The 18,370-nt window shown below is 37.5% G+C and overlaps 1 protein-coding gene across 2 annotated transcripts in view; it reads left to right on the forward strand.

Annotated features, from left to right (window-relative positions):
- The first annotated feature begins 2,436 nt into the window (after window positions 1-2,436).
- Window positions 2,437-18,370, forward strand: part of LOC114464691 (copine-8-like) — an 80,469-nt gene continuing 64,535 nt past the window's right edge. Inside the window, exons 1-2 of one of the 2 annotated variants that reach the window (XM_028449154.1) lie at window positions 2,437-2,495; window positions 2,925-3,151. In XM_028449154.1, the coding sequence (XP_028304955.1) occupies window positions 3,069-3,151 (83 nt within the window). In that variant the 5' untranslated portion in view covers window positions 2,437-2,495; window positions 2,925-3,068. Of the gene's footprint in view, window positions 2,496-2,892; window positions 3,152-18,370 lie in introns of those variants that run through there. The other variant, XM_028449153.1, reaches the window with a different exon arrangement.

The following is an 18,370-nucleotide window of genomic DNA, read 5'->3' on the forward strand; positions in this document are numbered from 1 at the left end:
ACATTTGTGCATCGATATACATGTTTGCACGCACTTTAGTTACAATAACAGTCCCATTGTATAAACCCGATAATCCTGATCCGTTGTTGGCAGCTATTAATCCATTTTTATTGCATTTTATTGTTTATAAAATACGCTGTCCTTATTTTTTAACAGATGTGTGAGGATAGCGTTGTTACCTAAACATTTGCCTTTCAGAGTCAATCTTGCAACAAGGAGAATCTTACAGGAAAAGTACCATTTATTTATTTATATGTATGTTTTTGTTGTAAAAACATATACAACCACTTATTCTCTGTAATATTCTCTGCCCTGAAAACCTTTGAAATGTGATGGAAATGACCCATATTTTGTTAGAATGTTTTGAATCCGAGCCCTTTTGAAAGAATTCAAAGGCATTTTTTTTACCTGTTTATGCAAAGTTTAAGAAAACCATAAAGCCTAAAAAAATTCTGCCTCCATTTAAAAAAAAAAAGCTGCTACAAAATCAGGTGTTTGAGTCGCAACAATCTCACAAATTGGCCACGAATCCCTTGAGGGACTGCCTATAACTCCTTTGTGTATTGTCTTCTCTGCATTGTCAGAGTATTCACTACTTTATTTAAGGCCATTTGCTGAGAAACGACTATGACATCACTTACGGTTGTATAGTGAGCAGCGAGAGAAATCCTTTCAAAATGGAAATGAAACAGGTGTTGGACCTGCAGAATGAACTCTATGTCTTCACTCTGATTGGATGCGACACTCATTGCCCATTTTTAGCTTCTGGGTTTTGATGCTGAGCTGAATAATTAGGTTTGTTTTGCTCAGGTGGTTTGTATCTTTATCCGTCCAATCACAATGTTTTTTATGAAAGCGTTTTTGGTCCATTTTTAAAAAGACGTAGTGTGCTCTAAAAAGACAGAGAATGAAATAAGCTACACAAGCTGAGAGTACAGAGAATGATAATCGACATGTGGGCCGAATAATTTGCAATTACCTCTGCTTTGTGTTTGGCTGATTACCTTCCAGCTGTAGACATCACCTGCATTCTTTTAAACTCATTTCCACCTTTATTTGTTCAGCATTTGTCTCTGAGCTCATTTCATTCAAATGCTTGGTTTTATTACTTTTCCAATGAACCCCATCATTTAGCTATTACATTTCTGACAAATTTCCGTACATTACTCACTTTTTCTCTCTATGAATTTTTTATTCCCTTCTTCCTCCCAACAAATTATTGATATCACAGTGCAATTAAATGAGAACAATGCTTAATTTTCAACAGGAATTATACGATTAGTTTACGTGAAAGCAAATCCATTGCCTAAAATACAGCCCTTTTGTTCAGTTTTATCTTTCTAGTTAACAGTCATGTTCAATAAAACACAAGTGAAAGGTTGCTGCTGCATAAATGTCAGATGTTGAGTGTGAAAGTCAATTTATGATGGTGATGAAATGGGTGGGAGCCGCTCAGGCTCATATGTAGAAAAGCAGTGTGACATGCAAAAGAAGCTCCAAGATGGTCCGATATTTAATTTGAACAAAACAAATTAATAAAACTAAAAAATGGTCTGTATAAAATACTGTGGAATAAGAAATTGATCAAATACTTCTGAAACAGACGAACCAACAATCAGCGACAAGACAATAAAATGCATGAAAATTCTTGGCTGAAGCCAAAAACCTGTAATGAGGAATTATAGCATTTCTGACTATGACTGTGTACTAAACTCACTAAAATCGATCAATGCAATTGTGTAACTACTGCATCAACGTTTGAGTGTGCGTTTCACCATTTTCATTCCATCGTCCATCTCAATCTCTGCTTACAAGACACTATAATCTTCAGATATATTGAAATAAAGCTGAAAAAAAAGCTGATATCCAGAGGATGAAAAGAGGAAATTCAAAAGCGAACGTCTCGATGTCCCGCCCTCAACAGCTCCACGCCACTACTTTTGTGCACATGCATTACAGGAGAACATAACAACAATGTTTAACACACGTGTAGTATTGTTTTTCACTAATAAAACACTTGTAATAGTTTTTTTTTTTTTTCGCATTTCAAGAGAATTATACATAAACGTAGATTTCTCAGAAACTCCTGATATCAGCTTTAAACAGAAACTCTGCCAATATACCAAACGCTTGCTAAAAATCTATATTTCAAACAAAAAACAACCAAATAAACCAAAAACAAAACTAAACTAAATGAAATGAAAACTGAAGATATTTAATATAAAAAATATATAATACCCCAGATTGTGACAATTTAAAAAAGCAATATTATGACTGACCTTAGAATAAATTTAAACATGTACAGAACATGGCAAAAACTAAAGAAATTGATCACAGTTTACTCCAAAACTGTCAAAAACAATAATTTTTGAAGCATTTCTTTCCAATGTGGAACATGCTAAGGCTAATAGTAGCTTTAGCTTCATTAGCTGGTGTGTTTTGGTTAGACACTGCTACGGTGTTAAAATGATGCCAGAATCTAACAAATATATTCGGTTGGTACATTTTGTATTTGATAAATATATATGAATTAGTTTGTGCATGATGTTTTGGGTGTTTGTGAGGTTTTGGCATGATTGTAACTCGGTATCTCACCAAAAACACACCTGCAGCTAATAAAGCTAAAGCTAGCATATTATCTTTGTTGTCTGTGAATAAATTACTATTGTAAAATGAACTGAGGAAAGTCCTCCATCCAAAGATTTAGATTCATTTATATTTTAATTAGTAAAACCGAATATGTATTTTGTTCAGCGGAGTATTTTTAATTTTAATGTTGACAGTTTCGTCAATAAAGTCCAGTTTTATGGCTTTGTGTGTGTGTGTGTGTGTGTGCGTGCGTGCATGCGTGCGTGTGTGTGTGTGTGTGTGTGTGTGTGTGTGAGTGAGTCCCACCCCTTCACTCGGTCCTCTCTCCCCCCCAGAGGCTCACTGAGTCTCGGCTGTGTGCTGCCGTCCATCAGCCTCTCCTCCTCCGCTCCTCCGCCGCTCTCTGACGCTCCTTCCCGGGGGTTTCCTCCTCTTCTCCCGCCGTCACGTTGCCGTGGACCGTGGACTCTTTGTGACCCATGAACATGGCGTGCATCGGGGACGCAGACCCGTTCACGGCTGCGATACCTGCCACTAAAGTTGAACTCACCGTGTCTTGCAGGTGAGTACATTGTTATGGACATTTCATCATTTTGTAAACATATTGTTTGCGTTGTGTCCTGGTCTTCTTTCTGAAGGCACACACTAGATGTTCTCCCATTAGTGATCGTGAGTCGTTTTCAATGGAAACTCTACTTTTAGTTCGGGATTTGAACCCACATCCTCATGGCATGGCTCTGTGTCTGTGGTGTTACAGCAGTTTAACTTGATATTATTGATGCTAAGGCTGCTTTAGGTTTGTGGATGAGCGTCTCATGGAGGTCAAAGTTGGCATTTCTTCTTCCTTCTCCTCACACCAAAATGTGGGGATTTCCTATTGCAATAATAACCGAGGAGTTCCTGCACAAAAGAAAAGGATCTTCTGTTCATCTGCATGGAGATTCCATCAGATGATTCCTCACAACAAGCTGTCAGATCAGCTGGAATTTACTGTCAAATTATCATCGTTCTGATGACGAGCTGACATTTAATCAGAAATATAAAATAAAATACCAAAAATGCGGAAGACTGACCGTGAAATATTGTGTCAGATGTTACATTGTGGGTTGGAGCAGAAACCTCTGTCTTTAGTGTGTTTTGTTCATTAGAACCAATGTTTGTGTCTGTGTATCAACCCTGGAAATGCTCAGCCACTTCTCCTGGGGTGTACCCTGCCTCATGCCCTAAATATAGACTCCAGCACCCTGTAATTATCAACAGCAGGACAAGGCACTATATACATTGGATGGATGGAAGAAAAATTAAATGGGCTACAATTATAATTTCATTGTTTTTTTCTTCCAAATTTACAGTAAAATCTCACTTCCATAAGGTTTGGTTTTGCCTTTGATTTTCTTGCATGAATTGTTTTCACTTAGATTTCTGACAATCAACATTGCACAGATTACAAAGGCATTGAAGAAATGTCATCTCAACACTATAAATTATATTTAAGAAAACATGTGTATATATATATATATATATATAACACTTCAGATGACCCCCGGTTTCCTTTGTTTCTTTTTTTTTTAGCATTTATTAAAGCTAAATTATATTGTATATTTTTTCAAGACGCTTTTTTTTTTTGGAGATAAATGCAAATCAAAGCAGCTTGCATGTTTCTTGCCACTAAATGGCAGAATTATTTATTTACCTGTTTTTTTTTTTTAAATATTCGTTTTGATGACAGGTTTCGATTTCTCCGTCCTCCACACATTTAAGCTGGTGATGACGTCATGGAAAACAAATCTTTAGCAGCATTTCACACATCTGAAAAACTGTAACTGTAGGCTCCCATCATGCAGTACTGGAATGCATTGGAGGAATTGTTTTGTCTTGTTCTGCAACTGAAAATCACAGATTGAACTTTAGAGTGCATTATGAAAAGGGTCATATTGTTGTTGTACAGTGTCTTGGACAGAATGTAGTTATCTTATAATAATAATCAGTGATCAGGTAGAGATGAACAAAATACCTTTACATGTATTCATCAAGATGCTTATGAAAAATGTAGTAATGCTATATAGCAGGTTTTTTTTACATGTGCTACAATTAGACAAAGTTCCTAAAAGTGATGTACACACAATGGATGTTGTTAAATGGACAAAGTAATACTCAGAAGTCTTAACTTTGAGTGTATGATATCATTTATTACTTATTGAATAGTTTGCGTTTTTGAAGAGAAACAGACTAGACACAATAATATGTCGCTGCAGTTGCTGTTTGGGATTTGTCAAAGATAAAAGCCTGTCGGAAAAAGTCATAAACACCTGAATAGTTTTAAGATCAGAGCATGTGAAGATATTCATTTCCTCCGTAAAGGCGTTGCCTTCTAGATGATGTGACTATAAAAACTCTTATTTTTCTTAAAATGATTGATGCGGACTGGGAAAATAAAGCAATTAATTTCCTTAGGGGGGTGTGGCAGATAAAAAAATTAGAACAACCAAGTTATGCAGACACTTAATTAGTTCAGACTGTTTTCCTTGTCGACTACACAATGTTTTTCTAAAAACTCTTCAATTTAAGGACAATATAATCTACAACAGGAAAAACATTGTCTTTAATATTGTGTGCATTTATTAAGTATCTGAAAACACCCCCTGCATACCAAGTTATTAGTAGAAATATTACCGAGGTTGGGGTGCGCATTGGCTTAGTGGTTAGCACGTCCGCCTCACGGCAAAAATCTCCAGGGTTCAAGCTCTGGGGTGGACACTTGGGTCCTTTCTGTGTGGAGTTTGCATGTTCTCCCTGTGAGTCAAGACATTTGTATTTATTGTCTCATTCTTTTATACCTTTTCAAATGCACACACACACACACACACACACACACGCACACGCACACACGCACACACTTTGGACCGTAATATCCTCAATAAGTTGAGTTATCTTCTCTATGGATAAATCTTTTCTGCCCTGAGATCATTACTTTGTTCCCAAACAATGATTACAGGCTAACGTTTGCTAGCTGAGCTGACGTCCCGGTGCTGTTTAACTCGGTTGAATTATTATGTAAAAGTTTGGTGTTGTGCAGTTTACATAAAACGTTGTGTTTTTGATGTGAAAGTATGTCCAGATGGTTCTATAGTTCTCTTGTCATCTTACTCCATGTCACAGCTACATGTTGTAGGCTCGTACATAGGGTTAGCATTAGCATGGCTTGTGGCAGTGCAGGTAGCATACAAATGAACCGCGAGTTGTACATTTCCCAAACATTGATTATTTAAAAATGCTGTTGTTGTGACCATGTTACGCTTTATATATATATTTAAAAAACAAAAAACATTTAGATGATACTGTATATGTCATATTTAAAATGCATGCTGCTCTTAGTTTGGGCAGTCAATTAAAATGGTGTTGATGTGTACACGGGTTAACATTTACAACATAAACATCCTCAGTTCAGACATAAATAATTGATATGCTATGTTACAGCATGCTGAAGTCTGATGTTGTGCTTTGGTGAAACTGAGGATGAGTTTGTTGTCATTTGTAACCTTTGAAGGTTAGAGACTGTTTGGTTTGAAGGAGCATCATTAACTTTACTCAAGCTATTAAATCATACTATGGAGTTAATCAGATCAGGATTACAACTGCAACAGTAGTTCATCAGTAGGGTACAACTCACATGTCTCACAATAGATTATACATCTGATACAAATGTATTTATATTTAAATTATTTAATATGCCATACAAGTACAATTAATATGTGAAAGACTTGGAGCGACAAAATAACTTAATAAGTATTGAATTTATATAGCACTTTATCATAGACACTCACTGTGCACCATTCTTTCACTCCACACACAATGGTGGTAAGCTGCTATTGTAGCCACAGCTGTCCTGGGGCAGACCTGAGGTTTTCATGGTGTGCCATCGGCCCCTCCAACCACCACAAACACACCACACTTATACTAGGCAATGACTTGGATAGAGTGGGATTTGAACCCCCAACCCTTTGGTCATTGGACGCTACCGACTGAGCCACGGTCGTCACAATTAGTTGGGGAATGTTTCTGAATATAGAGGTGTCTGTGTGTCAGTGGGTCTAAACATAAGACATTTTTTGCCATTTGTGCTGATGTCAGGGAACACACCAAACAATACCTCCTTTTTTGTTCCTCGCTCCCAGTGCAGTACACAAGTTCTTCATTTGGGTGTTGATGTGTCTGTCACCAAGCTACTGAAACCTATGCCTAGCTCGTTTTCGGTGAGGGTTTCAACACGCGCCACTAGGGATGTAACGATTAATTGTAAGGCAGTTAAAAATTGTTTCATAGGTATCACGGTTCATATCAATACTCTGAAAATTGAATCGCAGTAAAAAAAAAATTAAACAGCAGAGGGCGCTATCTATTTATCCTTCTCTTGTCCAGAAGCGTAGGCAGCGGGGGAGGAATCGCGTACTACTCTTAACCATGTTCATAAATGATTCCTTACCCCTTTAGCACCGAAATAATATCTGTAATATTACATGAATATCTGTAAAAGTCCCTTTTTTTATTAGCTCTGTCTGTTAGCACATAGCATCTCTTCTTCACTGCTAGAATATCTGCATCCCAACCGACCACTGGGTTACCAGCGCCCTCTGCTGGTCCAAACAAATATCTGATGTAAATACAGTGCAATGACTGTTTTCTTTTTAAAGTCCAATTGGTAAGGCACAAAATACATTTTCAGTTGCACTTAAAAAGAAAAAGAACTATTATGCAGTTTTGCATTGTTTACTATAGAACCAGAATTTAAATGAATAGGCTTCTTCTTAATTTGTATTATTCCTTTATTTATTTCATTCAGAATTTATTTTTCGTTAAATTGCATTGTTTTGAATGGTGTATCATGGGATTCTTTTGACAATGAAAAATAAAATAAAAACAAATAAAGGAATATTTTTCAGTCATCATTTGTCTACAGTCTCATTTTGTTGAATAAATCGTGAGAGAATCGTATCGTGAACCCATTATCGTAAATGGAATCGTATCGGGAGTTGAGTGAATCGTTACATCCCTACACGGCACACAGATGGACTACAGTTTTTCTGGCCTTTATTGCCCAGGTTGTAAACGGTCTTCATTCTCAGTTGCTCATCTGCAGGAGTGAGTGTCCAGTCTGCCTCCTGAAAACTGCTGGTAGCTCTCCCATTCTAGCTGCTCCCTATAATATATTAGCAAAATTGTCATTAGGGGCACATTTGGGAAAACACGTCTGTACTTTTTAACATTGTTTTCAGGAAAAAATTAAATATCAAGTGTGTATTGTTTATAAAGCTTTCTAGTTTCACTAGTTATTTTTAAACTAATTTACTGCCAGCCCTATTCAGAACAGCCAACCCCATATTGTTAGCGTTTTAGATGATTTTCACTGATTTTTTTTTTAAGAGCCACAGAATTTTTGTACTATGACAATCTGAAACCATATTCTGAAAAATTAGACTCTCTAGTTTCATCAAAAAGAAACATTTTGTTTCTCGCTTGTGTTGTTTTTCTGTAATCATCAGTTGAATAGAAGAAAGTTTCACACAAATCACCAGTTTGTGACAAAAAGCTGAGAAAAACGTCTTTTTCTGAAAAAATCTATTAGTGACTTTGAAGCTTTTTTTTGAATTTGCTTTATTGACACCTCAGCATTGATTTCCTTCTATAAAACTACAAAAACAACACTGAGACCAGGCTTTTGATGGCAACAATATTATTATTTTGTTATCTGGGTCAGAGTTGAATGGATTTCATACTGTATTTTGGCGTTCCTCCAAGTCTCTCCCCCCGTCATTCTCCAGACACGTAACTTCCTCCTCCTCCCGGACATGCTGAGTCTCACCGCTTGTCCCGTTTTTTGATCGTTTTCTCTCACCATCACCACACTCTCAATAGTCTACTTACCGGTAGTTCCACACATGCTCTGGTTGAGTGTGAGCTGGTGGGAACTTCAGCATCAACTCTTGTAAACTCTTTTCCTCTCCCTCTGAGCTCTGCCCATCACGGGTGATCTCTCATCCAAAGGTGCTCTGTTGCCACCTACATGTCACCAGTTGGTCATTACATCATTGTACAATAGGGATGTAACGAATAATCGTAAGGCAGTTAAAAATTGATTCATATGTATCACGGTTCGTATCGATTTTCTGAAAATTGAATCGCAGTACTTTTTTTAAACAGCAGAGGGCGCTATATCTATTTATCCTTTTGTCCAGAAGCGGAGGCGGCGGGCGGAATCTGCTACTACTTTCTTTCTGGCCGCCTTCTACTCTTAAACATGTTCATAAATGATTCCTTACCCCTTTAGTGCCGAAAGAATATCTGTAATATTACGTGAATATCTGTCTGTTAGCATAGCATCTCTTCTTCACTGCACAGAATAGCTATATCCCAACCGAACACTGGGTTACCAGCGCCCTCTGCTGGTCCAAACAAATATCTGACGAAAATACAATGCAGACTGTTTGTCCAATTGTTAAGGCATAAAATACATTTTCAGTTGCACTTTTAAAAAGAAAAAGAACTATTATGCAGTTTTGCATTGTTTACTATAGAACCAGAATTTGTTTTAGTTAAATTGCATTGTTTTGAATAGTTTATTAAGGGATTCTTTTGACAATGAAAAATAACAGGAAAATAGTGCAGTCCCATTTTGTAAAATAAATCGTGAGAGAATCGTGTCATGAATCGAATCGTATTGGGAGTTGAGTGAATCGTTACATCCCTATTGTACAAGTTAGATATTCACAGGAGAGCTTTGTCACACTGTCTCCTAGCAACCACAGCCGAAAAACACAATTAACGTCTTTAGACGTCTTTGGCAGTCAATGAGTTAATAAAGGTTCGATTGATGATTTTTACCACTTTTCCTTTTCACTCTGTTATCATCAACCTTATCCATGGCAACCCGAGAACAACTTTTTAATGTCAATTTTTAAAAAGACAATGAAGGACATTAGGTATTACGACAGGAACCATTGAGTTGTAGCTCAGTGGGTGATGGCTGTGACCCCTAACCCTAACCAAAAAGGTAACAGAATGGAAAGAACTTCATCATTCAACCTCATGTTAGACAAAAATCAAGAAGAATTTAAGCTGCTGCTATGCTGGTCATACAGCACAGCTAACATGGAGAATGAAGTGAGCTACTGCAACCTTTATATTCCATGATTTTCAACATCCGAAATATGGCCCTAAATAAAATGTCACCAGTATAAAACAGGTGTGATTTATCACAGCTGTGGTTAACCACCCACAGGGTCCCTCATTGAATCTTGACCCATTTTATTTCTGTAATAAATGACTGATAGTGGCATCCACATGTGGTTTATTTTTAAAGTTTGATTTCTCCTTTCCTGTATATGCATCGTTATCCATCCACCATAATATTCATGGTTTTCTTAGAAGTAACGTCATAACGATAAAGGAACTGGATGAAACGTAGTAATTAAGTAGTCTGAGTAAGTAATGCTGTCAGTTTGGGCTGCACAATTATGGCCAAAATGATAATCTCGATTATTTAGATCAATATTGTAATCGTGATTATAATCCGAATTATTTATCATATTAGGGAAAAATCTGTGTTTTTATTGCACTACTTTTAAACAAACAATATGTGTCTAGTTTATAGTCCAAAATTAAGTTTTAAAATGTAATTATATTAAAAAGAAAAATAAATACAAAAATTAACCAGAGAATTGTCTAAATTGTACCAAAGGCTAACTGAAATACACTGTTACAGAGTGCAGAGCCCATGTTTTAGATGTAGAAGTATTAATGATGATCAAGTTATCATGATTAAAATGTGATTAATTGTGCAGCCCTACTGTCAGTGTTGTGGCTTTCGTTCATGTTTATATATGATGCAATACAGAGCTGATCTTTTATTAATCAAATATTTTACAGAGACCAAACCTGGCAGCCACAGTGATAGAAAAAGATTAAAAAACTAAATAGAATATATACTTCTTCATCAGCCACTCAAATATATTCCATGACTTATGGCTGATGTCCCCTGTTGCTCTTTCCTGTGTAGTGAGCTTGAGTTTTAGTGGAAGCCATTTCTTGATTTGTCATGTGTGCAGTGGAGCAGCAGAGCTGACAGATTGATTAAACCCAATGTGGTGCGTCACTGAGAAGAAAATCCCTTCAGTCCACTGAGAGAACACACTGCTGACCTGATGAGCACCTATCTCTCCTCCCGATCACGAGACCTTAATGAAACAGGCCGATGGAGTTCGCCTCCATGCATAGATAGCAAACAGCAAAACAAAGCAGCCCTGTACTATAGAGCCATGCAGACGCTGCCCTCGGAGGAGCAGGAAGTCTGTGGACAAAGATGTCAATGTTTGCATCAACACATCTGTCCTCTGATCTGAGTGGTCCACAGCGGAGATTTTAGTGTGACCTTTATGCACAAAAGAAGTGGTCGAAGAAATGACGTGTTTTAATGCAGTCATATTGAAGCTGGATGATGTCCTGCTGAGAGGCCGGTCGATGTGTCACAGCTGATGTCACACTTTCAATGAAGAAGGTAAAGAAAAAGACAGAGAAGTTTGTTGAAGCAGAGGAAGAGGCCAATGTGAAGGGATTCTTTATATTTTATTTCCACACCAAGACATCAAAAAACACTGCACACAGTGAAGAAATCTAGAGAAGCTGAAAACATCTAACCAATGTATTTGTGTCGCATGGACTTTTGAGTTTTCTGAAAGAACCCAAATCCAACTGACAAAGTAACATTAATATGTATATTGTTTTGACTAACTCTCTGTATCAGATTGAGAAATCAGATCAAATCAGGTCAAACTTGACTTGAGCTTCAATAAGCTGTGAGCTTTAAAAAAGTAAAAACTACAGCCTTAAAAAAAAATCTAATTTCTTTAGAATTTTCTGTTTTTCTGGTGATGTTTTTTTGAGTTTGATCTATGCTGTTTTTTAATTCTTAGTTTTGCCTTTGTAGGTCAGGACTCACCTGTGTTTCTAAAAAGTGAGTAGGTGGCCCCTCCTCTCTGTCATTTCTTCTTCATGTGATACTTTTATACTGATAGGCTTCCCCTCATTAAATAATGTGTTTGGTCACTATTTGTAGGATCATTTAGGAAGCCCTAGTTTACCTCCATACTGAGATTATAACCCTAACCCTAACATAATCCGATAAATGAATAAAACAAATGAATACTTTTTTTTTTTTTAGCAAAAATTGATTTTTCAGTAGTGCCCATGTGCGCATATACAGTCTCAGTACGATGTGAACTCAGATCATGACACCGGAACCTTTCTGCAGCTCATCTTTTTATTTGCTCAGTTCAGTTATATCCATGGAAGCTGCAGACAATACATGAACATCCCAGACATGTTAACGATGAGTTCTTTGCTGGTAGTGGAGCCCGAAGCTTTGTTGCAGATGCTGCATTGATACTGAGCGTTTTACATGTTGCTGATGATCTTAATACTTGCTCACTTCCCAGGGTTTCAGCTGATGTGCGTCTTCTCAAATACATCAACTTCCTCACAATATACGGCCCTACAGGTTGGGTAGTGTCTCCCAGGTATCAATGATGATACCACACCGGTTAGTTTTAAGTATGTTGTCCTTAATCCTGGTAAATGGATCATTTGAACTCTCCAGTAGCACCTCAAATCCCTCCACTCAACAAAACAGATGCATAAATGAATTTACACAAAAATAGTGTAAGCTCTTCAATGACATATTCATCTCAGCCAGGCTGAACGTATCCTGTGCATAGTCTGCTGGAGTCTCCTAACATACATTAGGTAAGGTAGTGTGACAGTTGTTTACACTCACTTCTATTCACTTTACCATTTAAATGGTGCAATGTGAGGAAAGTGTGCCATTTCTCTACATGTGCAGAAATCTCATTTTCCCTATACTTATGGTCATAATTGTACTAATGACGCTCATTTCTGTTTTGACCCCAGGACCCAAGTACAGTGATCTGAGTCACTGTCTTTTATCTTCTTAAAGACTTGAACTAAATGCTAGATAATGAGTATGATAATGGCTCCATAAACAAGGCAAGATGCAAAATATGAACCATGGTTAATGCAAATGTTGCAGGGCCTACTGAGACACCACATTGGTATTTAGATTCTGCTAATGGTTTCAACTATGCAATTAAAATCAACTCGTGGATGTTGGATGCTTATGAGGATGGCATCAAACCAAGTCTGCACATTTTTCATTGAGGGGTGGAGGAAGAGACAAGAAGACTTTAATCTATATGATCTATGTGCTGCATAGTGTGGTGATAATTATCGTAGTTATCATGAACTATAACTATATTTAACTTCTTGTACAATCAAATTAACTCTCAAACATCTGATCATTTCTTCTGGCTTAACTCTGAAAGCAACATTGTGGACTAAAAGTTGTTATAGAATGATAAAACTCTACATAAATGGATATATTTTCTTCATATTCCTTTAAACATCACAGGCTTTACCAATCCTAAATAGCACTAGTCAGTTATGGTAAAAGTTACATTAAAAGATTTAGCAAACCCTTTCATCCAAAGGGTTTGCTAAATGAGAAGTTCAGGTTAAATTGAACCAGTGACCCTCCGATTACAAGCCCACTTCCTTAACCGTTACATCACCACAAGAACCAACACAGAATTCTTAACCCACAAAATAACATTCCACTAACCAAACCCAGTAATTGTCTCACATTAAGCCTGTGAAGCAAAGCCAAGTGCAGCAAACCAACATGATGGAGTCTCAGGTGGGGAGTCCAAACAGCAGGAGTCCCCACAAGGGGTCATGAAAACTGTCTGCAATAATGAGTTTTTACAAAGCAGTCATTTGGTCTAATTACAGCTCGGCAAGTCAGCGTAACTTCACCTGGTTGTTACCATAGAGAGCTGATGTAGCCTCCATCACATTACCAAGCAGCTCACCTCCTGCCCTCCCTCTTCCTATGCTTTCATCTTTTTGCATCACTTTCCAGCATATCTCAGATTGATAACAAGTGTCTGGTGTTTGATGTTGTTTTTAACTCAACACAGGGTGGCTTTTTAATCCTATATTTTCCAATATCTTTATGCTTTTATGCACTTGAGAATAGTTACGTATTCATCCTTTAAAATGAGGAAAACATAAAAATCTGCCACATTTTTAAGAACTAATTAGAGCCAGAATTAAATGTGACAACTTCAAGCCCACACAAATTGTTTGGCAGAGCTCTTGCAAATGTTTTGGTGTGATTCAACAAAGTTTGGAATGTAAAAATTGGAGAGAAAAAAATGACCAAGAAGAGGACATTTTTCAGAATCAGAAAAAACTTTATTCATCCCCGTGGGGCCATTAGCACAGTTTCATCCCGTCAAGAGCATGAAAAGACAATCACATAAAACATGGGGAGATAGGGGTTTGAGAACTGTCGGTAGCCACATGGGCAGCGACACTTATTTAGATGAAAAGTGGGAAAACGCTTTCTCGGATGTGTATATGGGGGACGGTGGCTGCCTCTCCGCTTAGGATCTTGGGGACATCTAGGGGGGCTGCTCGGCTGTGGGGTGGTGGCAGGTCCTAAACTGAGTTCCTTATTGGGATCACAGTGTAAAACTCAGAAAAAACCTCATCAGCAATGACCTGCATTCAGGGTAGGCAAGGTAGGCAGTGCCTACCCAAGGGTGAATTGATAATTTGATTATTTGTTTTAATTATAATATAATTATAAATGATTTATTTTTTCCATTTCCAATAGCCTACAGTACCTATAAGTTTGAAAGTTTCATAGCCCAAATTACTAAACATCGCTATTTCCTGGAACGGCTGCACAGCCTCACTCCGCTGTAAGACAGGAGGAGGAGCCAGGAGGAGGCCACACCCTCTCCCAAAAGCACATTGCTGCTCTGCCTCTGTTCCCATAGAGTGTTTTTATGTGTTTGCACATGTGTAGTCAGTTCCCCAAGATGACAACCATTTACGTTCAAAGGCAGCTCCCTTTGGACGTAACCGTGCTATGCTAAATGCTATATGTACGTTCACAGTGCATTAGTGAATTGATATCATGTGACCGCTGCTGCTACGTTCTCTAGCTAGTGGGCGGGATAACACTACAGTCAGGATGACAGCGCTAGAGACGATAAAGAAACTTTGTTTTGAGGAAAAACGACAGCTTTTAAAAGATGGAGACCAACACCTGAGCTACCAGACCTTCAGCAAAGATAAGGTCAGAACATTGTTGGTTCTTTCTACAGTGAATGGAACAAAAGGAAGGATTGACTTTGTGGATGATCCTCACTGAGGATGTTCTGAGTTGTTGTTGTTGTCATTTTCTCCATGTTTCTGTGTTTCCAACACAAACAACAGATGTGCTGTCGTGTCATGAGATATATGTTGTTGGAGAGTATGGAGGCTATATTAAATAATTGTTTATGTTTCTTTAATGGTGTTTATGATGTTGATTTTATTAGATGATAAATACTTGTTCATGTGGAACTTGTTGGGTTTTTTCTTTCTTATTATGAATTTTATATTTTGATATGTGCATTGAGATGACTTTGTTGTAAATTGTGCTATACAAATAAAGTTGAATTTAATTGAATTAACACTTGCCAACAGAAACATATGAAATTGTCATTGGTGTTGACATTGGTGGTCTCCATTTGCGACGCCCTGCCTACCCAACCCTAGTGGTCACAGCACGTCACTGCTCATCAGTGTACATGCAACAAAAACAAATACAGTCACAACAAAAACAGTGGACCAACGAAGGTGTTGAAATATAATCCCTTCATTCTGGTATGTGGCCATACCTGCCTGTCATTGTTAAATCTCAGAAGCTAAGCAGGTCTGGGCCTGGTTAGTAGTTGGATATGGACGGAGTGTCATGCCTTCACAAACATCTTAGTGAATAAGAGATTGCCTTGGGCCACTGGCTGTGGCCACCAGGAGTCCATCGCATATCCAGCAAACGTTTCGTCCGCACCGGCGGGCTCACCTCTGCCCGTTCTTATTGTTGAATAAATTTGGTCATTTGCTTCGAGAGACCAACTTATCAATTCCATAATTTTGTTTTTTGGGTAGAGATGAAAAGACAGGCTCCTGTTAGATTCACAAGACAAAACAAGCAGCAAGGACAGATAAGGGTGGGAGAGGGAGCAGAGAATACGACCAACGTTGTTGAGTGTGAAAAGGAAAGCTAAAAACGTTTACTTCCATATTCCTAATATTGTACAAAAAATGAATGCGATGTTCTGCAAAAGAAGTTGTTGTTCTGTAATAAGGGTTAAATACAGACAGTGAAGACACTCTGTTTTAATGCATGCAGTAACTTACGTTCTTAACAAGTTGTCAGTCCATCTCAGGGCTAAGGCTAAGAGAGATGATCACACATTCCTGCAGAAAACCATTTTATACATTTGAGTTTGAGATCTTGTTCTTTCGATCGTTATCAAGATCAGACTTTTATCACAGTGAGGGTTCCAGAAATCTGATAGTCTGATCTGAGGGCCACACAATAAAAGTTCATCTCAGCATTTAAGAATAATGACCAATCTGAACAATAATACAGGAAAGAACAAAGGGCTTGTGAGTCTTTGTTGTTTTTTTATATTTTGCTGTAATTTTAGGTTGTTACGTGTGTTTTTAAAGTTCTTTTGTGTATTTCTGTAGTCATTTAGTATATATATTTATCTCATGTTGTGTATTTTTGTCATTGCTTTTTGCGTGTGTGTGTGTGCGAGTGTGTGTGTGTGTGTGCGCGCGCGATGCGTCTTTTGCAATGTTAGAGTAATGATGTGTATTTTTATTGTCCTTATGCTTTTTTATCTTGTAATTTTGTGTTTGGAGAGTTGTTTTGTGCATCTATTGAGGGCCACATGTGGCCCCCGGACCACAGGTTTCCCATGTGTGACTTAGAGTTCATGTTCACTAATGAGGATGAAAGCTTTGACTTTAGTCTTCCTAGTGCCACTGCCTACTTTATGCCACATTCCATCCCCATGTTACTTTTTACTTTGCTCATTATTCTTTTTAATATTTTTATACTGTTGGAGTATTTATGTCTATAAGTTTACTTTAGAGATTGTTGGTTTCAGTATTTGTTATTATAAAATGGTTTTCGGTTGTTGACTTTTGTCTTATTACAAAGAAATCATTAGTCCTATTAAACTTTATTTGTAGATTATAAGATTATTGACTAAAGTGTAAAAGTCAGAGTTGCTTTGTGAATAGAACTTCAGCACTAGACTTTGTAGCTCCTAAAAGGTAAAAGTGTTTGTGAATACAAATGTTTTTGCTGTTATTGATCCTTTTGTCCTCTTAAAATCACACACACACACACACACACACTGTTCCCGTCGCTTTTTTTCTTTGTCTTTGAAAAACAAAATAAATTCTTAAGTCTCTCGCTTATGTTTCCACGTCTTTTGTGTATCCACGCTCCTGAGTTCATTATTGGATGTTTTCCCCTGAAGACACATTCAAACACAGAATGGGAGAAAATCATTGAGTCTCTTACGTGATTGGATTGATCACTCCAGCTCTGAAGTGCTTTAGCCTTCATTGATTGTATCGATTCAGTGTTGACCCCCCCATCCCCCCACCCCCCTCGCAGCAGGACGCTCTTGTGCTGTTCATTACTAGTTCACCCTTCACGCTATAGAGACCCTCTTTATTCACTCACATATTGGTCTGTTTGCAGACATTGACGCCCCCAGTGGAGGGTGTCAATCTTCTAGGCTAAAGTAGGAATCACCCACTTTACAGGTGAAGGCCTCTGGATTTGAGACGGAAGAAGAAGGGAAGGTTTTATTTTTTTGCTACTTCCACTCCTTCAAAACGAACCCTATAACCACAGAGACAAGAAAACGTCAACTAAACTCTACAATCAGGAATATTTACACGCTCTTGTTATTCATCATCTATACACAGTATTGCTTATGCATTGCAAATGCTTTGTTTTTAAATGATTTGAATAAATGATTAAATAGAAAATACAGTACATTTAACAAACAAACAAGGTTTGCCAAAGTGCTGCACAATAAAACATAATACCCAGATATATAACAATGTAAAATACCAGTATTTAAAAGGACATATTTACAGAGATTTAAACATGGGAACAAAAGAGACCTCTCTTTTACAGTATTTAACGTTAGCTCGTACCATAGCCGTGGAGCTGCTCACAGAGAATGCACGATACGCCTACATTTCCTATTTTCATCCTGTTACCGTTAAAATCACAGGCGTTGTTTTCTTGATTAACCCATAAACATACTTAGACGCCTCATTGCACGAGAAGAGGCCTTCAAACCCAAACTAAAAACCCATCTGTTTCCACTCGCCTACTCACTATAACTCCATTGTTTTGTCCCTCACCCTCTGTATTGTTTTCTGTCTTTTATCTTTTTATCATTGTTGTATTTTTATCTGTTTTTATCTTTTATCTGAAATTCACTTTTAACTCATTCACTGCTAACCATTTCAGAGCTTTTTGACTGATTTTTAAAGAATATTTTGTTCTATGACAATCTGAAATCTGAATCAGATTCTGAAAGACTAGACTCTCTAGTTTCATCAGAAAAAACATTTTTGTTTCTAGCTTGTTTCGTTTTTCTGTAATCAGCTGTTGAATAGAGGTAGTTTCACACAAATCACCAGTTTCTGACAAAAACTGTCAGTGAAGCAATTTTTTGTTGCTTTAGGGACACCTCAACATTGGTTTCTTTCTATAAATCTACAAAAACAACACTGAGACCAGGCTTTTGATGGCAAAATTATTATTATTTTACTA

Source organism: Gouania willdenowi, chromosome 6, assembly GCF_900634775.1.
Source record: "Gouania willdenowi chromosome 6, fGouWil2.1, whole genome shotgun sequence".
NCBI lineage: Eukaryota > Metazoa > Chordata > Actinopteri > Blenniiformes > Gobiesocidae > Gouania > Gouania willdenowi.